General features: G+C 46.4%; 1 protein-coding gene across 1 annotated transcript in view; it reads right to left on the bottom strand.

Moving 5' to 3' along the window:
* MYO7B (myosin VIIB) overlaps positions 1–21,044 on the bottom strand; it is an 82,019-nt gene that overhangs the window by 50,634 nt on the left and 10,341 nt on the right. The window contains exons 3-8 of the mRNA XM_078451426.2: positions 11,513–11,626; positions 10,023–10,175; positions 8,438–8,622; positions 5,074–5,195; positions 1,517–1,659; positions 719–832 (exon numbers count right to left, since the gene is read on the bottom strand). Of these exons, the coding sequence (XP_078307552.2) occupies positions 719–832; positions 1,517–1,659; positions 5,074–5,195; positions 8,438–8,622; positions 10,023–10,175; positions 11,513–11,626 (831 nt within the window). The remainder of the gene's footprint in view (positions 1–718; positions 833–1,516; positions 1,660–5,073; positions 5,196–8,437; positions 8,623–10,022; positions 10,176–11,512; positions 11,627–21,044) is intronic.

Below are 21,044 nucleotides of genomic sequence, written 5' to 3'. Positions count from 1 at the left end.
TCAGAGACAGGATCTGTCAGACTTGCACCGTGGAAGGAAGCTCTGCAGAAAGGATGATAGATTAGAGGTCAAGTCTGGTGACGGGAGGATGCTGGAGGAAACTACCACTGTGATCTGGGAAAGAAATGAGGAAGGCCTTCAGGCAGTGAACGTAGGAGAGAGGGGCTAGGCAGAGGAGATTCAAGAGGCAGAACTCTGCCATCCCCTTCTCAACAAACGGGCCGGATGGCCGCATGCGCCGCACTGTTCCAGGCGTGGGGGTGCAGCCCAAAGCAAGAGCAACTCCCTGCTTTGCTGGAGTTCAAGTTCTCAGGCACCTACAAGGATGCACGACTGGAAATGGGTGGATGAAATCGAGGAAGGAGAGGTGCGGCTACGACTCTCCGTCACCACCAGGGCCTCTGACCGCTGGAACCAGAGAGAGCTGAGGTTCGTGGAGAGGGACTAGGAGTTCAACAGAAAATGAGGAAACACACGAGCAAAAGGAAGGCCTTGACAGTCACAAAAACAGAAGGCTGGAGTGGAGGATGGATAAAAGGAGCCCTCAATCCCCGCCGCAGGGCTTTTCTGTGGCTGCAAACCCCAGGTGTAGCAGGAACCAGCCTTCCTTCTTCTTGCTTTTGCTCTTGGGAGGCTGGGTGGGGCAGTGCTGTCAGGTTTAGGGAGGGAGAGGTGGGCAGGGAGGGCAGGGGCGGGGTGAGAGGGGGGTGGGCCTCACCATCGTCAGGTAGTGGTACTCGGAGGGCGTCCCCAGGCTCAGCAGCTGCTTCTCCTCAGCGCTCATCCCCTGGAGCATGCAGTAGAAGATGTGGTAGTTCCGCTCCTCGGGGGCCTGGTGGGGAAGGCGGTCCAGAGAGCCTGTAAGCATCCCCCACCCCCAGGCCACCCAGCCGCCTCTAGCCCTGTCCCAGCTTCTGCTCCAAGGTCTGTCAACCAGATGTGGCTCTGGCATTGACCTGAGGGACGTTGGGTTTGGCAGATGTCCCCATCTTGGGCTTCCAAGGTCAGCTCTTGCCCACAGCCCTGGGCTAAAGGCCACTCTTCACAAACTCCTGGCTCCCAGGGGCTTTCCTGCATCTCCACTGCTCCTCCCAGCCCCGAGGTCAGCTTTCCTAAGTTGCAAGCCAGGGAGTGATGCCAGGATCCAGATCCTTAGCTCAGGACTGGCCTGGCCTTAGAATTAATTCTAGGAGAGGTAAGTAGTAAGCACCAAACAATGTAGAACATGATGTGGATGGAAAATTCAAAACAGAAAATCCTATGATTTCTTCTTCTTGAATACTGGGAAAGGACCATCATTACCCAATTCTAGGGGTCCTTGGCCCATCTCAGGGTAAGTACAGTGGCAACAAACTAAGACCTCTGAAGGTCTGTGGCAAGGGCGGGAAGGGGGGTGTCCCTGGAGAGGCGTGAGAGTGATGGAAGGGAACCTGTCATAAAAGCCTCTTCATCCCGACTCCCAGGCCTGGGGTGGGCGGAGGTTCCCCAGGACCAGTGCAGCAGAGGGAGTCCTCACCTGCCGGCAGACCCGGGACTTCTCCAGGAGAAACTGCTCGATGCGTGCACCCTCGATGACCCCGCTAGGATTGAAGTGGATGTCGATATACTTCCCAAAGCGGCTTGAGTTATCATTTCGGATTGTCTTGGCATTTCCGAAGGCTGAAGGTCAGAGGGTGATGCCCATGATGGGAGCAGAGAGGGGGAAATTTACTTTTAGTGGGATCATCTGGGAAAGCTTCTTAAGCCCAGAGTTGAAGGATTGGGTAGCATTGCACTGGAGGGTGGTGGCAGCCAAGAGTGTGCTGAGGGGAAGACAAAGTGCAAGTAAAGGTGCAAGTGTCGGTAAGCATGGGGTGTGCTCACAGAGCGGGAAATTTGGCTGGAGCATAAAATATAGAGGAAAGCAGTGGAAGACAGACGGAACCAGTTAGTAGCATAGAGCCTTGAATGCCAGGCTAAGATGTTTGGAATTAGTCTGTGGGTGATGGGGGAGGCAGGAAACCTTCTGAGGGAGTATGGGAACAGATTTGCATTTTGGAAAGATTGCTCAGGCTGAAGGGCAGGGGCTGGTAGGGCAAGCTGGCAGGGACAAGGCTCAGATGGGGGGTCACACCAGAAGGCATTTGGATTGCAGCATGACTGAAGGTGCGTTTTTATAGAGCTGTTTCTGTGAGCTTCTCGGACATGACCCACAATAAGAAAGACCCTTTGCAATGAGTCTCAGTGAATACACACCCCCACCTATACATGTAATTAAAAGAAAATATTCAGTACTGGTTCTGATCAAGAGCTGTGCACTGGGGTATTTTCTCTTCTATGCTATTTAATTTGTCCTAAAAGACCGGGGTGCCTGGGTGGCTCAGCTGGTTGAGCATCCGACTTTGGCTCAGGTCATGATCTCATGGTCTGTGAATTTGAGCCCCGAGTCAGGTTCTGTGCTGACAGCTCGGAGCCTGGAGGCTGCTTCGGATTCTGTGTCTCCCTCTCTCTGCCCATCCCCTGCTTGTGCTCTGTCTCTCCTCTCCTCTCCTCTCCTCTCCTCTCCTCTCCTCTCCTCCTTTCTCTCTCTCTCTCTCAAAATAATAAACATTAAAATTTTTTTTTAATTTATAATTTGTCCTAAAAGACTAATTTCAAGACTCATTGGTGGGTTGGGTTGCAGTTTGAAAATACCACCATCCATCATTAGTCCCAAGAGAAGAAGGAAAAAGAGTCCTTGGTCTCTCCCCCTTGAGGAATCCCGACAGATAGCAGAGGCTCTGATAAGGACTAACTATGCTTCAGAAACCTACTTTGTGTGGTTCAACCCAGTGGCCAATCTCTCTTCGAGAAAACCTGATGTCAGCCCTTTTTGGTAGAAATTGGCAAGCTGATTCTACAATGTATATAGAAAAGTAAATGTGGCCACCAACACTGGAGGATGTGTGCTACCTGATTGAAAAACTGACTAAGCTCAGAACTCAAGACAGTGTGGTATTGGTGAAAGAGTAGTCAGAGAGAGCAATAGAACAGAACAGAGAATCCAGAAACAGACTCACACATGTATGATCAACTGAGTTTGGACAAAGGTGCAAAGGCCACTGAATGGAAAAAGAATAGTCTTCTTGGCAAATGGGCCTGAAATTCTTGGATATCCTTATGAAAGAAAACAAGAAACGAAAGGGAAGGAAAAAAAAGAAAAAAGCAGAAACTCGACTCAGACCTTGCACTATAGAGAAAATGAACACAAAATAGATACAGATCTAAATGTAAAACCTAAAACTGCACCACATCTAGAAGAAAATGTAGAAGAAAATCTCTGGGTTGGGCAAAGATTGCTTAAACACAACACCGAAAGCATAGTCAAGGAGAGAAACAAAGATAAATGGAACTTCATCGAAATCTAAAACATCTGGCCTCTGAAAGACACTGTCAGAACGGAGGAACAGACTACAGACTGGGGCAAAATATCTGCAAAATGCATATCTTATAAGGGGTTTGAATCCAGAATATATAGAGAGCTCCCAATTCATTAATAAGGAAACAATTTAAAAATGGGCAAAAGATTTGAACACATACAGAGAAGATACGCAGATAGGAAATAAGCCCATGAAAAGATGCTCTACATCATTAGCCATGATGTGAGTCACCTGGGTGACTCAAGTCAGTTGAGCATCCAACTTTGGCTCACATCATGATCTCACAGTTCGTGGGTTTGAGCCCCGCATCAGGCTCTGTGCTGACAGCTCAGAACCTGGAGCCTGCGTTGGATTTTGTGTCTCCCTCTCTCTCTCTGCTCCTCCCCCATTCATGCTCTGTCTCTCAAATATAAATAAAAGTTAAAAAAAAAAAAGTAGCCAGCCCCAAAACACTGAAAACCATTTGATCTCATTTATATAACTTTATGGAAAAGATAAAGTGCTGACTCCCCGTGCGGTTTAAAATCTATGTATGACTTTTGACTCCTGCAAAACTTAACTACCGATAGCCTACTGTTGACTGGAAGCCTTACCGATAATACAGTCGATGAACACATACTTTGTAAGTTATATGTATTATATACTGTATTCTCACAATAAAGTTAAGCTAGAGAAAAGAAAATGTTATTGAAATCATAAGGAAGAGAAAATATATTTATAGCATTGTACTGTATTTATAAAAAAAAAATCCACATGTATCCACAGCGGACTTGTGCATGTCAAACCGTCATTATTCAAGGGTTAGCTCTACAGGGGAGAAAAGAGAAATCGGTGGTTGCCAAAGACTGGCGTTGGGAAGAGAGGCCATGAGGGAAGTTTTGGGGTGATAGGAACATTCCATATCAGGACTATGATGGGCATTCTGACTGAGTTTGTCAAAACTCATAAAACTGTAGATGAACTTTGTATGTAAAACATCCCTCTGTTACAAAGAAACAGGAGAGAACCCACTGACCGTGGCTGGGTACTGGGGGGTTGAGGTCCACATCTCTGGGCAACCCCCACCAGAGACTGAGTGAGGGGATGCTGAGGCCTGGCACAGTGCCCAGTGCAGGGCACTCATATAGGCACTTTGCTCTGGGCTCCGCCTTAGGCTGGCCAAGACCTGGGCAGATCTGCGTGCCGTGTGAACCTCATCCTGCCAATTCTGCCTTCCCTTTCCTGAGTGTCCTATGGGCATCCCAGTTGGGTGACATTTCCTGTCTGTTCCTGCCACCTCCCCCTTCATCTTGCAGGGTCACCCCTCATAGACCCCTTACAGACAGTCTTGACACAGGCTTAGCAACTGCTTCCTCGGTGGCTCAAGTGGACACACCCAGCATTTGCCAAACTGATTTCATCCCACAGTCTTTATTTAAAAGGAATACTTGTTTCAATCCCGTGAAAAATACGCTTAAAGAAAGCTTGTTTACAAGGTCATCAGTCTTTCCCATTCTGGCTTCCCGGGAGCCCCCACACTACCATCTACTTCATGCTGGTCTTTCCTGTCCTGAGGGAACCTGAGTCATGGAAAGGGTATGGCCCATCCTGTCCTTCCCCATGGACACCTCCTGGCAGGAAGCTTCCAGCCTACAGGGTCTGGGGAGGAGGGCCAGTTGTGAGGGTGCCCACTTACCTTCCAGAATGGGGTTGGCCTCCAGGACCTGCTGTTCAATCCATGAATGCTGGCCGCTGACAGTGGCCAGGAACTGCAGGATGAGCTTGGTGGTCTCCGTCTTACCTGCCCCAGACTCACCACTGCGAAGAGGGCACACAGGGCATCAGTCAATAAACCAGCAGTTTCTTCAGTACCCCCAACTGTTCTGCAGACCCACCACAGGACTGCTTTCTGGTCTGAAAAAAGATGCCCTCCCCCCCAAACCCCTGTGCACAAATCCCACCACATTTGCCCTGTGGGTCTCAGCTGTCTACTTTGTATTGGTTATTGGCGAGTTCGTCTTTTCTGCCCTGCTTGGATGGGAGCTCCTTGCAGGCATGGTTGTATCTGGTTCATTCCAGTGTCACCGGCCCAGTGCTCAGTAACTACTGATGAATGAACGGGACCAGATGGCACAATGTCTTGTTGTAATATCCTCTGCGTGAGCAGTGAGTTTATGTTGGCCAGATGGGAGACTGCATCAGTCCTTTTGAAAAGCAATGCAGCATAGGTATCAAAAACCTTCAGAATTACCCTGCCTTGAGCCTAAGAAAGCAATCCTAAAATCAGAAAAAGCTTTCTTCACAAAGCTCTCTGCTCACTAAAGTATTATTCATTTATCATCACAATTGCAGAAAATCCGGCACACCTGGCTGGCTCAGTCAGTGGAGCTTGTGACTCGGAGTTGTAGGTTCAAGCCCCACATTGGGTGTAGACATTACTTAAAAAAAAAAAAATTAAAAAAGAACAATTGTGGAAAATCAGAAGTACTATAAAGTGGGGGCGATTAGTTATGGTCTCTCCAGTTAGAGAACACTAGGACCAAGTCTATATGGGGCTTTCAGTAAATGTGGGCAATGCCAGTAGGTACAGTAAAGTGACAAATGTCCACTGTCTTCAGTATAATTGTAACCAAGGGGGTAGGGGAAGCCATCTCTTCCAGAAGTATCTAGCAATTTTTTTCCAACAATATTTTTCTGAAATTTTGTAAAATTTTCATAGTGAATATATATTCATTTCATAATGGTGAGATATGAAAACTTGTTTTTAAAAGTTTCTTAAGGAGTTGAATTAAGTTAAAAATATACTCAAATCTGGCACATAGCACACTCAGGTTAATAGTTAATTACTGTTATGGAGGCTTGAATATCACTTTTGTATCAATTACTTTTTATTATGGAAAATGTCAAACATTACAAATGGAGGCTTGGGGAGCCTGGATCGCTTAGTCAGTTAAGTGTCTGACTTCAGCTCAGGTCATGATCTTGTGGTTCATGAGTTTGAGCCCCTCATCGGGCCCTGTGCTGACAGCTCAAAGCCTGGAGCCTGTTTCAAGTTCTGTGTCTCCCTCTCTTTCTGCCCCTCCCCTGCTTGCTCTCTCTCTCTCTCTCTCAAAAATGAATAAACATTAAAGAAAAACTTAAAAAAAAAAGTGGGGGCTGAATAGTGTCTTGCTAATGAAAGCACTTCTTGTCACCCGATCATAAGTGCAGACTCCCAGGCCCACCCAGGTCCCCTCAGAATCCAGGCTTTTACAAGTTCCCCAGGAGACTCCTGCACTTTACAGTTTGCATGAGGAACTCCCACAGTCCGATTCCCAGCTTCGACTCCTGGCCAATTTTGTTTTCCACCCTGTCCTATTTTGAAACAAATCTCAGACAAATATTGTTTCCTCTGAAAATATTAATTAAAAAAAAGTTTTGATCAAAATGTCACAATCACTGCCTGCTGAGTCAGTCTGATCAGCAGACCTCTGCTGCTCACCGCAAACACCAGCTCCCCAAACAAACCTCCAAGGCAGAGATGGGATGCTGAGGGGAGAGCTGGGATGATTTTCTCATGGCCTTGAGGGAGGGGAGGGCAAGAGGAGAAGGAAGTTTGGCTCAGAGTGAGGTTCTGTTCGTACAAAAAGCCACAGATCGGGGTACTCTACCCTCTTCTTGAGGCACTGCTGTCCTGGAAGTGGAGGCTGGCCTGGTGAGCTTCCCGGCCAGCGTGGGGCCCAGCTCTTGGGCAGCATGGGCAGACTCTTGCAGTGAGGCTGGTCTGCCTAGTCCTGGGGGGGAGGGGGCAGATGGGGAGCACACGGAGCAGACAGGCAGAGCCCCAGAGGGAGACAAAGTACCAGCCCTCATTGGCACATAATTCCATTCACTTCTGGAAAAGTGGGAATCACCCCAGGATACCTCTCTGTCTTCTTTTCCAGTGTCCTGGGTTAGAATTCCCTACTTAGCAGCTGTGTGTCTCTGGGAAAGGATCTCAGCCTCTCTGGTGGGAGGTTTTCCACCCAACAGTAAAATGGGAATAAGAAGATCTACTTCAAAGGGCTGCTGAGAACAGCAAATGTGATCATCTCTTGCTATAGGACTTCATTCTGGTCTCTGTTCCAACATCCGTCCTCAGAGAGGCCGTGCCTGGTCTGCCCTCCCTCTAGAACAACAGCCCATCACTGTCTTTCCTCTTTCCCTACAATGCTTTTCTTCAAAGCTCTCATTACCTGCTGTCCCCACCCCCCAAATTGGCTTATTTATTGTCTGTCTCCCCTTCTAGAATGTAAACTCCATAAGGTAGGGATTTTAGTCCCTTTCATTTGCTGCTGTCTCCCCATGTTAGTACAGAACAGGTGTGCAACCAGAGCACAGTGGACCCTCGAATGAATGAATGAATGAATGAATGGCTCTACTGTAGCTCCAAGCAATGTGCCCTGAGCCAAATTCCCCCTCCCCCTTCCTTTCCCTCTCTCCCTGCCTTCCCTCAGGAGGGCCTGTGCAGGAAGCAGGGAGGCCAGGCCAGGCAGAGGGCCTCTGAAGAAGGGTCAGGACCTGGATTGGAGGAGGACATGTCCCTCCTGGGCCCCAGAAACCTGAGAGCTGCCCACTGGAGCTGCTGCTACCCCTGTCCTCACCTGAGGCCTGCCCAGAGATTTGTGTGTGTGTGTGTGTGTGTGAGACATCACCTATTTGACCCCTGTGTTCGCAAGAAGCCATCCTGGGTCCCATTTCTAAAAGTGCCCATCCCCATTTCTCCTTCCTTGTCTGAGGAAATATTCATGAAGGCTGGGGCAGTGCAGGTCCTGCTGATGCAGTAGAAGAGCTGATTCTGAAGGAAGGAAGCCCTGGAGGGACCTGTCAGGGTGGAGGGGCAGTAGGGAGCAGGTGTAGGTGAGATGTGTGCCCTTGAGGAGGCTGTGTGCAGCTGAATGGGAGCCCCTAAATCAAACAGGCCTTGTAGGCAGGCTGGTTTGGAGAGGTTTAGGGAGAGGGGATGCTCCTTGCTTTACTAGAAACTAGTGCCTGGCCCATGTGATTCCCCAGGGACAAGGGGAGACTGACCCCCCCCCCACCTGATAATGCAGCACTGGTCCCTCTTATTCCTCTTCATGTTGAAATAGCAGTTGTTGGCGATGGCAAAGACGTGCGGTGGTAGCTCACCCATGTGGTGGTTGTAATACAGCTGCACCTGCTCCAGGGTGTAGAGGGGCAGCACCTGGAATGGGTTCACGGCCACCAGGATGGAGCCTGTGTATGTCTGGGGAAGGGAACAGGTGGTTAGTGCTCTCTGCTCTGAAGGCCAATGCTGCCTGGCCCTGACCTTGACCTTGAGTGTGGCCTGCTGAGGCTACCAGGACTGGCTGAGTCTGGTGGGGAAGAGGGGTCTGATTCTGGGCCAGGGAGACAAGACATTCAGCTGGAAAGATCGGGATGTTCACCGCAAATAAAAGCTGAGGGTGAGTACATTCACAGGAAGATTAGATGAGGTCTTTGTTAAATGTTTAGCATTCTGTCTGGTGTTTAGAAGACTCAATAAAAGTGGGCTGAATTTATGAAGTGAGTCTTCACCTGCCTCTCACCTGACCACATGAGGCTGGTCAACAAGCGTAGCCTCCACTGATCCCTCCTAGGACCCCATTCAGGACCACCTGGTTATCTGGAGCCCCCACTAGTCCTGGGAATGGGACAGGGAGAGCCACCTCATCAAGTCACATGATTATCCACATCCAAATTTTCATTTTAGGAATGGAGAGTTTAATGTCTCTGACTCCAAGGACTATGACAGCCAGATAAAAGAATGCAAGCATAAGCTCTTTGGAAAGGATAAACTGTAATTCACTTTAGCTTGTTGGCGTTATCAGTCCCAGGATCTCTGAATCACATTCAGCCAGTGTGCACTCAGTGTATTCTATTGCCCCCTTCCACCGCAGAGCCTCCTCACTCTCCTGACCAGCCCTCCCCTCTTTTCGGGGTCCCCTGCTCACTCATCCCTGAAGGGCTGCTCAGAGCCAAACCAGCCACCTTGAACTAGGAGAGGCCCAGGCAGGCAGTGACTTCATAGGCCACACCCACTCAGGGCAGGGCTGGAGCCAGTTTTGAATGCTCAGTCTCCTGGGAAAATCGCATTGGAAGGGGAATATGAGCCTTAGAGCTGGGGTGAGCCTCCCATCCGCTGCCAGGTTTTGGGAGAAGGACCCACATCAATCTGCACAGCCCTCCTGACCATCACAGGACTCACTTCACAAGAGAGCAGGGGTCTGCTGCCTAGTGACCCTGTCTCTGCCAAATGCCTAGGAAGGAACATAAGACTATGTCCACCCCCCTGGCCTCTGGTCCACTTGGCCATCAGAGCAGGCCTTCCACTCAGCCACAGATGAAGGGGGGACAGCACTAATTGAGCACCTACTGTGTGCTAGGGACTGTGCTGGCATGCTGCCTGTCAGCTTTCTGAGACTGCAAGGTATTATGATGCCAAGGAGAAGTGTTAAGCTCCTTGCCCACCTCACGCAGTGAGGGTGGGGGTGGGTGGGCTGGGTGGGGACTGAACCAGGTGTGCCTGGCTCCAAACCTCTGGTGCATTTTTTTTTTCTTCCCCAGCCAGGAGGTCAGTGCACATGGACCAAGCCCCCTGAGCAGAGGGTGGAAACGGGGACTCACATAGATCTTGTGCTGCTGGTAACGGATCAGGAGATTGTGCACCATGCCTGCCTCGCTCAGGTCCCCCAGGCGGATCATGTCGTCCACACCTTGCATTGAATTGGGGTGCATGGGGCTGAGGGTATCAAGGTCCTCTGCTCGGATCCAGTGTTCCTGGAACAAAGGGCACAGACTCCCCTGAGGGGTGGCCTCCACATGGGCCAACCCACTGCACCTCTTCTCCAAGTTCTCAGCACATCAGCTGACCTGGTGGCCTGAGTCTCTGGCTGAGGTCAAGGAAAACCTGAGGGAGGATCAGGGCAGTTTGCAGTTGGAGAAAGGACGTGTCTAGAGCCAGGGGTCAGTGTGAAGCCAAGCGTCAGTGTGAAGCCAGGGGTCAGTGTGAAGCCAGGGGTCAGTGTGAAGCCAAGCGTCAGTGTGAAGCCAGGCATCAGTGTGAAGCCAAGTGTCAGTGTGAAGCCAAGCGTCAGTGTGAAGCCAGGCGTCAGTGTGAAGCCAGGCGTCTGTGTGAAGCCAGGAGTCAGTGTGAAGCCAGGTGCCAGTGTGAAGCCAGGTGTCAGTGTGAAGCCAAGCGTCAGTGTGAAGCCAGGGCTAATGGTGAATTTCAGACCAGGGTCAGAGTAGCTTGTAGCCAGAAGTCAGATTTGGCTGTCATTGAGATCAGGGGCAGGATCACCTGGGGGCCTCACAGATGGCTGGAATAAAAGCATGCAAGTAAAAGTGCTTTGTAAACTGTAAAACATCACTTTGCAAATGAAGATATAATCATTCATGTTTTACTGGCTTCCCTAATATGCAGCTTACAGGTCATAGCCTAGAAACTTCTCCCTGGAGGCCAAGTCTCCACATACCCGATGCTGCAGCACCTCAGCAAAGAGGTTTGCCCGAGGGGGACTGAAGGGATGAGCTGGACCCCTAGCCCTGCATGCCCTTCCTCATGGCACCACACTTGGCTGAAGCTACCCCCCAACCCCCAGATGGCTGAGCTGCAACCCTGCAGGCCACCCCAGCTTCCACTTCTCTCTCACCTGGGCTGTTCTGTTCAGTACCAGCTGAGCCTCGTCTTCTTCCTCCTCACATTCTGGGGCCCTCCTCTCCTCAAAGAACACCTTTCCTTCTCTCCTCCTGGTCTCCAGGCTTACCCTCCTTTACTTGGCAAAGCAGCTTTCTGCCACCCTCTCCTCTCTGTCACAGCCCCTTCCTCACTTCCCTATTTCCTACTTCCCTTAATTGGCCTAGTTTTCCATCTACCTACTCAGTCCTTGCTCTTTCATTATAGAAACATTCCCCAAGACAGACACATGATGTCCACCATGACAGGACCCCACTGTGGTCTGTTCTACTGGGTAGGTTTCCCCCCATCTGGGCTCTGAAACCCCTGGTGTTGGAGAGCAGTGACAGAAGAGGAAAGGGGCTCAGGGTCCTAGAGGGGTGGGGTTGGGGTGGGGCTAAGAGGGCCCAGCCTCCCTGAAGAGCCTGGCCACACTGACCTTGCCCTCATCATCTTCAACCAAGATCTTGCCAGGCTTTGTTTCCTTGATGATGCACCCAATAGCCACGCTGGTCTTGTTGGCAGGGAGGGGGTTCAGCCACACATGGTCACCCTGGACAGAAGATAGAAGACAGTGGTCAAACACCACCATGTTCCCTTTCCTGCTCAAGACTTACCTCTCCCGGGGGCCGTCTTTTCCAATGCTCTCTTCATACCCTCTCCTCCTCTTTCCCTCTCCTTCTTATTCCCTCTCTCCTTTCCCACTCTCTCTTGCTCTTGCCAGGATGGCAGTGGGAGGTAGCAATGGAAGATTCCCTGACCTACCTTGGTTCTAGGAAACAGACAAGCCATATTTGCAGGAAAACAGTCCCACCGTGAGGTGGAAAAAGAGTCTTTGCCCTGTGAATAGCCCTATAGGACCGAAACCCGTTGGGTGAGGAGAAGCAAAGACTGAAATCTCATAGGTTTCTGCTAGCCTGTGACATGGCATTGACCCATATGAACTTCCTTCTGACCCAAGAAAGCTCACCCCATTCAAAGAGGAGTAATCCCCAAACCAGCACAGGTCTACATACAAAGATACTGAAATCCAACAGGAGGAAAGGAGCAAGTGACTAATACCAGGAAAAACAAACAAACCAACAAAACTGTCAGAGAACAGTGGAAGTTGTGGCCAAGTATTTCACCATAGTTTCCAAAAATGTACTGAAGAGTAGATCAGAAGCAAGAGCTCAGAAATTAGATGTTGAGACAAGTGAAAGGGATGAGAATTGAGTTGGCAAAGCTCAAGAAAGAAATGGAAGAGATAACATGGACCAGGAATGAAAGCAGAATTGGAAACAACAGAAAAACAATCACCGCTATAAACATAGTAAAGATCACTGAAGACAGGAGGAGAGGGCGAGCTGAATGACAGAGAAATTTTTTAAATGAGGATTAGGAAGAAAAGGATAGATAGGGAAGATGGACAAAAATACGTGGGCACCCAAAGAAGATAACTGGAAATAAACCCAGGAAGATTATTTAAAGATATAATTCAAGACAACTTTCCAGATATTAAAGAAATCTTGCATCTATAGATTGAAAGCACATCAGGTACCAGGAAATAATGACAAAGAAAAATCAGCTCCAGGACATATACTAGCAAAGGTTTTTGAGCTTTGAAAATAAAGATGAGTTCACTTCTAAGGAGAAAATTCAGGACAAATTCAAATCCTATAGAGAGCTGAACAACTAAAAGATCTCAAGAAAAGAGCAACCTACCTATTAGTATGGCCACTACCAAAAGAACAGAAAACATCAAGTGTTAGAGGCACTGGAACTGTTATACACTTCTGGTGGGATTGTAAACTGGTGCAGCCACTGGGGAAAATAATACGGAGATTCCTCAAAAAAGTAAAAATGTATATACCATATGACCCAGCAATCCCACTTCTGAGTATACATCCAAAGAAATTCAAAGAAGGATCGTAAAGACATATGTGCACTCCTATGTTCATTGCAGCATTATTCACAATAGCCATAGGTGAAAGCAATCCAAGTGCCCATTAACATATGAATAAACAAACAAAATGTGATGTATACATACAAAGGAATATCCTTAAAATGGAAGGAAATCCTGTTATGTGGTACAGTATGGATGGACCTCAAGGACATCATGCCAAGTGAGATAAGCTAGTCACAAAAAGACAAATACTCCATGATTCCACTCATAAGAAGTATCTAAAAGAGTTGGAGCATGTGGATGGCTTAGATGGTTGAGCGTCAGACTTCGGCTCAGGTCATGATCTCACAGTTCGTGGGTTCAAGCCCCACATCGGGCTCTGTGCTGACAGCTCAAAGCCTGGAGCCTGCTTTGGATTCTGTGTCTCCCTTTCTCTCTGCCCCTCCCCTGTTCACTCTCTCTCTCTCTCTCTCTCTCTCTCAAAAGTAAATAAGCCTTAAGAAAAAAAAGAAGTATCTAAAATAATCAAAATCACAGAAACAAAAAATAGAAAGGTGGTTGCCAAGGGCTGGAGGAGGAATGAGGGAAAATAGTGTTTAGTGAGCACAGAATTCCAAGTTTGCAAGATTAAAAGTTCTTAGGTCTGGGGCTGCCTGGGTAGCTCAGTCAGTTAAGCAGCTGACCTCAGCTCAGGTCATGATCTTGCGGTTCATGTGTTCTAGCCCTGTGTCTGGCTTTGTGCTAACAGCTCAGAGCCTGGAACCTGCTTCTGATTCTGTGTCTCCCTTTCTCTCTGCCCCTCCCCTGCTTACACTCTCTCTCTCCCTCGCAAAAATAAATAAACATTTTTTAAAAATTAAAAAAAAAAGTTCTCAGATCTGTTGCACAACAATGTGAATATACTTGATGCTGAACTGTGTGCTTAAAAATGGTAAATTTAATGTTAGGCATTTTTTTTTTTACCACAATGAAAAAAGAAAGAAAAAAGAAATCTAGTAACTTTTTATCTAGCCAAATCGTCCTTCCTGTATAAAGGTAACAAACATTTTTGAAGATACAATATTATTGCCATAAGCCTTCTAGAAAAAAAAAACTGGGGAAGAAAGTTCAGTCAATAGTACAAGGAATAAAAATAGATCCACATCAACACTCATGATCATGAAGTTTCAAAATACTTGGGACGAAGAGAAAATCATGAAAGCTTTCAGAGAGAAAAAAATAGATTTTGTACAAAGGCTCAAAAATGAGAATGGTTGGCACAAAAACAAACACTCAGATCAATGGAACAGAATACAGAACCCAGAAATGGACCCACAAACATATGGCCAACTAATCTTTGACAAAGCAGGAAAGAATATCCAATGGAATAACGACAGTCTCTTCAGCAAGTGGTGTTGGAAAAACTGGACAGCAACATGCAGAAAAATGAACCTGGACAACTTTCTTACACCATACACAAAAATAAACTCAAAATGGATGAAAGACCTAAATGTAAGACAAGAAACCAACAAAATCCTATAGGAGAAAGCAAGGCACAAACCTCTTTGACCTTGGCTGCAGCAACTTCTTACTGAACACATCTTCAGAGGCAAGGGAAACAAAAGCAAAAATGAACTATTGGGACCTCATCAAAGTAAAAAGCTTCTGCACAGCAAAGGAAACAATCAGAAAAACTAAAAGGCAACTGACAGAATGGGAGAAGATATTTGCAAACGACATATCAGATAAAGGGTTAGTATCCAAAATCTATAAAGAATTTATCCAACTCAACACCCAAAAAACAAATAATCCAGTGACGAAATGGGCAAAAGACATGAATAGATACTTCTCCAAGAAGACATGCAGATGGCCAACCGACACATGAAAAAATGCTCAACATTACTTATCATCAGGGAAATACAAATCAAAACCACAATGAGATACCACCTCACACCCATCAGAATGGCTAACATTAACAAGTCAGGCAACAACAGATGTTGGCAAGGATAGGGAGAAAGAGGATCTCTTTTGCACTGCTGGTGGGAATGCAAGCTGGTGCAGCCACGCTGGACAACAGTATGGAGGTTCCTCAAAAAATTAAAAACAGAACTACCCTACGACCCACCAATTGCACTGCTAGGTATTTATCCAAGGGATACAGGTATGCTGTTTCAAAGGGACACATGCACCCCAATGTTTATAGCAGCACTATCCACAATAGCCAAAGTATGGAAAGAGCCCAAATGTCCATCGATGGATGAATGGATAAAGAAGATGTGGTATATATGTACAATGGAGTATTACTCGGCAATCAAAAAAGAATGAAATCTTGCCATTTGCAAATATGTGGATGGAACTAGAAGATATTATGCTAAGCAGAATTATTTGGTCAGAGAAAGACAAATATCATATGACCTCACTCATATGAGGACTTTAAGACACAGAACAGATGTGCACAAGGGAAGGGAGGCAAAAATAATATAAAAAGAGGGAGGGGGACAAAACATAAGAGACTCTTAAATATGGAGAACAGAGGGTTACTGGAGAGGTTGTGGGAGGGTGGATGAGCTAAATGGGTAAGGGACATTAAGGAATCTATTCCTGAAGTCATTGTTGCACTATATGGTAACTAATTTGGATGTAAATTTAAAAAATAAAATAAAATAAAATAAATAAAATAAAAATTAATTTAATTTAATATTAAAAATTAAATTAACAACTGTGTTGCATTATGCTAAAAAAAATGAGAATGGTGTCAGATTTCTCAACAGTAATGCTGGAAGCCAGAAGACAACATGAAATAAACATCTTCACAATTCTCAGGGAAAATTCTGTCCAGTACGGAATCCCATGCCCAGCTGACACATGTGAATAAATGTGTTTTAGATATGCAAGTTGTTACCCCTTCTCAGAAAGCTATTGCAGGATGTGCTAGATCAAAATGAGGGAGTACTCCAAGAGAAAGACCTCAGGTCCAGGAGTAGGGATTCAGTACAAAGGAGAGACAAAAGGCATATTCAGACTGGCTGTGAAGGAGCTCCCAAGATGATGTCAAGATGTGTGCCTCAGAAATACAAGACATAGTCTAGATATCACAAGTCAGCAACTCTGGGAGAGATTTCCCTCTGAGGATGAAACTGGTTGACCTCCTGATGAGTCAGAACATTTTGAGAGAAGACTGACATGTCTGGGAGAAAGTGGGGGTGCTAAAGGCATGATAAATACATAGAAACCTTAGCAGGTGGGGAAAAGACAATTACAAAGTCTAGCAAAGGAAAACACGGTGCTTAGAGTATGCTAGCTCAGTTCAGGGTAGCATTTACTTAGATAAAATAAGTAAACTCTATGTGCAGGTCTGATCAAAGCTAGGTTTAACAATTTGGGGAGGACAGAGACATGAGTAGCATACTTGTGAGTGCCTGGAGGGGGGTAGGCTCATGGAGCTAGGGCCTTTCTTACATGGCAGGAAGTCAGTCATCGATGATGCCTGAACCCAAAAACTCCAGTAGCACTGTGAGCCTGTTCTTTCCAGACACAGAGGGAAATACCCAAGAATCAATAGCAGGCTTGACAGTGGTCACCTCTGGGGAAGAGGCAGTGGGAAACTGATTCTTTAAACGGTATGTCTGTACGATTTTATACAAATGGAAGCCAAATTAAAGAAGAACTGCAAGGAACAGTTGCTGCAGGATACAGAAAACCAGTTTGACAACATACTGGGCCCAGTGAACGAATCAGATCATACCAGACACCTCAGAGATCCCGGAGAAGCTTTCTTACAAAGAGGATGAAATTGTAGCATGCAGCTGAAGCCGCTGGCAGATCATCAAAGCAAGATTGAAAGTCAAAGGCAGACGATGGGCATCTCACAGCAAACTTGACCTTAACCAGAGATGAACAAGAGAGGCACCATGTCCAATCCAGACTACGGAGGCATGAGCCCCACATGGGCTGGAAGAAGAAATCAAAGAACATGACTTTTGTTCCCTCCATTTGGCCAAAGCTCTACTAGGAAATAAATGAGAAGCCACATCACAGAAAATAGAGCTTCTTCATGACCTCCATCAGCAGGAAAAGACTGCAAGAGCTGCCGAATCAGGAAAAGAATGGAGAAGAGAAATAGCATCTCTCAGCTGTGAAGAAAGTAAGAGTGTCTATGGAGACTCATGAAATGGAGGAGGAGTTGAAGAAAGCAGGGAGATGTGAGGAGTCCTGGGAGTCCTCCTTGCTCTGAGTGATAGGAAATACATAACAGCTGGGTGCGGGAAGAGCTCTTGCTGGAGAGAATGTGGGAGTGCCCCAGCATGAGACAGAAACTACTGCAAAGGCCAGAAGCCATGAACAACCCACTCCCTGGAGACCTGGTCCTTCATACTAATGTCTCCCAAGAAAGGTGGCCTCTTTTGGCCTCCTCACTGAAACGGCACTGTGCCCTGATACCTTGTGCCCACCTGCCACGTCTTTCTCTTCCCAAAGTAGAAGAGGTGGACCTAGAGATGGTCTATGCCTGCATATAGTCAGATAGATGAAGACTCAGATGAGTCATCAAGGGAGCTCCAGCAGCAGGCCTGGTCTAAGCTCCAGTGCAGGCCCATCAGTAGACCCACAGAAGCCTGTCCCCTCTGCAGGGACAGATGGCATGGTTACTGCTGGTGCCAAAGACCTTGTTTTTCTCAGGAATGTCTCACAGTGCCTGGGCATTGTATCCCCTCCCTATCTGATGAAGTATGGTTGAAGATAAGGTATGATTGATTTGTCAACAAACAAACGTTTATGACTTTGTGCACTGGAGACTGGGCCGATCTAAGAGAGGTGCTTTGAATTTCAAAATAATTCCAACCAGTCTTCTGCATTGAATAGTTCCCAGCCCCTCTGCACACAGATATGTAAACATTCATAGTCCTCATTTGGAAGGAAGATGGGGTTTCATTAATGTGACTGAAAACTGTGTTCTGCCCAGGGCCTTGGGGTGGCTCAGAATGTGTGCCAGCACCAGGATCTCGGTTTCCTCACTTGCCCATAGGATGGAGGGTGAAGAAGCTGGTGATGATGGCAAAGAGAAAGATCTATTTACATGTTCATCCTTAAGTCAGCTACCTTGTGTGTGCATCCTTGTGATGGGATCCCCAAAGCCAAAATCAGGGACAATCTAATGGTTGAACAATACATGGGCAATGCAAGACCTAATCACCTTCTTTAAAAGACTTCAACTTTTGTTTGAGGACTCACCCCTCCCCAATACATGGGGTTCTTGGTGAGCACCATCCCCTCCTACTTAGGGGTGGGGCAAGTGATACAGCCCAGTGCACTCATCCTATCCCCTCAGCTGCCAGAAAGGGAGGCTGTATACAATGCACAATTTGTAAATCCTTAGTGTGTGGTCAAGGCCAGCACTATCCAATAGAAATACAGCTCAAACCGCATGTGTAATTGAAAATGTTCTAAAAAAAAAAAAAATGAAAGTGTTCTAGCGGCCACCTTTAAAATGTAAAGAAAAACAGGTGAAATTAATGTTATGAATGCTGTTATTTTTTTATTTTCAGTTTTTATTTGAATTCAAGTTAGTTAACATATATGGTAAAATTGGTTCCAGGTATAGAATGTAGTGATTCATCACTTACATACAACACCTGGCACTCATCACAATTGCCCAGCACCTATCTAGCCCATCCTGCCACCCACTTCCCTCCATCAACCCTCAATTTGTTCTCTATGGTTGAGTCTCTTAAGGTTTGCTTTCCTCTCTCTCTCTTTTTTTCCCTTCCCTTATGTTCATCTGTTTTAAATTCCTCGTGAGTGAAATCATACGGTATTTGTTTTTCTCTGACTTACTTCGCTTAGTATAATGCACTCTAGCTCCATCCACATCATTGCAAATGGAAAGATTTCATTCTTTTTGATGGCTGATTAATATTCCATTGTATATATACACCACTTTTTATTTATCCTTCGGTGGGTAGACATTTGGGCTGTTTCCATAGTTTGGCTATTTTTGATAATGCTGCTATAAACACCAGGGTGCATGTATCCCTTCAAATCTATATTTTTGTATCCTTTGGGTAAATACCTAGTAGTGCAATTGCTGGGTCATAGAGTAGTTCTATTTTTGACTTTTTAAGGAAACTCTGTACTGTTTTCCAGAGTGGCTGCACCAGAATGTTGTTATTTAACCCAATATATTCAAAATATTATCATTTAAACAGGTAAGAAATGTAAAAATTGTTAATGAGATATTTTATATTCTTTGTACTGAGTCCTTGGATCTGGCATGTGCTTTAGACTTACAGCACATCCCGATTCAACGCAGACATATTTGTAGCACCTGGGGCTCATGACCACCACAGTGGACAGAGCAGATTCAGCCCTGGCACTTACCACCTGCTCCCAGTACTTTCCCAGATGCACCATGACCTGGATCCCTTTGGGCCTTTGCATGTGCTGTTTCCTTAGTCTAGACCACTGTCACCCACTGTACACATTCAGAACATCTAGTGGTCCTAATATTGTTATCAAAGTTTGGGATTATGTATGACTTCCAATGACCCTATGTAATCCTGTGACAATGGTATCGTTAATTCTATTTAACCACGAAGATGTAAGTGATAGTGTTGGGATATGAACCATGCCGGTCTGTCTCTAAGAGGTGGCCAGAGAAATCAGGAGGAGGAGGTTGAAAGAGGTTGGAGGAAGACTGGAGGAGTGGGTATCAGCTGACTAGGGTAATAGGTGGCTAGTTCGCGTGTGGTCTTTGCACCTCACAAGCTGTAGCTGTGTCTCCCCACTCCTGGGCAGGACCACTGGGTCAGAAAGGGCACTGCCCCTGATGTCCTGAGAAGTCTCAGACAGCCCCATGTTCATCTGACTAGTGGTAAAACTAAGGTCTAGAGAATGGAAAGCCTGGCCAAGGTCATACAGCAAGCAACTGGCAGAGCAGCGAGTTTGTCATATTCTTTGAGGAAGGACCCCTCAGCCGCTGCTGGAGAAACCCCCAACTCACTCCCAGCCTGGAGTATACTTCTGAAGTGCAAAAATCAAATTTCTCTCAACTCGAGTCCTATTTTAATTATATCAAAAGAGTTTACAGGGTGCCTGGGTGGCTCAGTCGGTTAAGCATCTGACTTTGGCTCAGGTCATGATCTTATGGTTCATGAGTTCAAGCCCATCATCAGGCTCTCTGCTGTCAGCACAGAGCCTGCTTCGGATACCCCTGCCTCTCAAAAATAAATAAACATTAAAAAATTTGTTTAAAGATTTTTATTAGCCTGGGGGGGGGGCGGGGTCCACTGCTAATTGTTTTCAAAAAGATACTTTTTTCCATAATGTAGTTATTCAACATGTTTGAGTTTTCTCAACAATACAGGTTAAAGTAAACATTAAAGCCTGTTGTAGACTAAATTCATATATCAAAGCTCTATCCCCCAGTGTAACTGTATTTGGAGATACAGCCTTTAAAATGGTAATCAAAGTTGGGGCACCTGGGTGGCTCAGTCAGTTAAGCATCCGACTTCAGCTTGGGTCATGATCTCACAGCTTGTGAGTTTGAGCCTCGTGTTGGGCCCTCTGCTGTTAGTGCAGAGCTGCCCTTCCCCTGCTCATGCACGTGTTCTCTCTCTCTCAAAAATAAATAAACATCTTTTTTTTTAAGTAATTAAGGGGGTCTCCTAGGTGGCTCAGTCGGTTGAGCGTTCAACTTCGGCTCAGGCCATGATCTTTCAGTTGACGAGTTCAAGCCCCGCATCAGGCTCTGTTCTGACAGCTCAGAGCCTGAAGCCTGCTTTGGATTCTGTGTCTCCCTCTCTCTCTTCCCCTCCCTCACTCATGCTCTGTCTCTATCTCAAAAATAAAATAAACATTAAAAAATTAAAATAAAAAAATAAAAAAGTAATTAAGGTTAAATGAGGTCAAAGAGGTAGAGCCCTAACCTGGTGGGATTGGTGTCCTTATAAGAGGAAGAGACACCAGAGAACTCTCTCTCTCTGTGTGACAAGAAGGAAAGCCATGTGAGAAGGTGGCTATCTGCAAGCCAGAAAGAGAGGTGTCACCAGACACAAACCCTGCTGACACCTTGATATTGGGCTTCTAGTCTCCAAAACTGTGAGAGAATAAA

The sequence above is a fragment of the Panthera onca genome, chromosome C1 (assembly GCF_046562875.1).
Source record: "Panthera onca isolate mPanOnc1 chromosome C1, mPanOnc1 haplotype 2, whole genome shotgun sequence".
Lineage (NCBI taxonomy): Eukaryota > Metazoa > Chordata > Mammalia > Carnivora > Felidae > Panthera > Panthera onca.
Note: the sequence above shows the minus strand (reverse complement) of the source record. Positions and strands in the feature narration are given on the sequence as shown.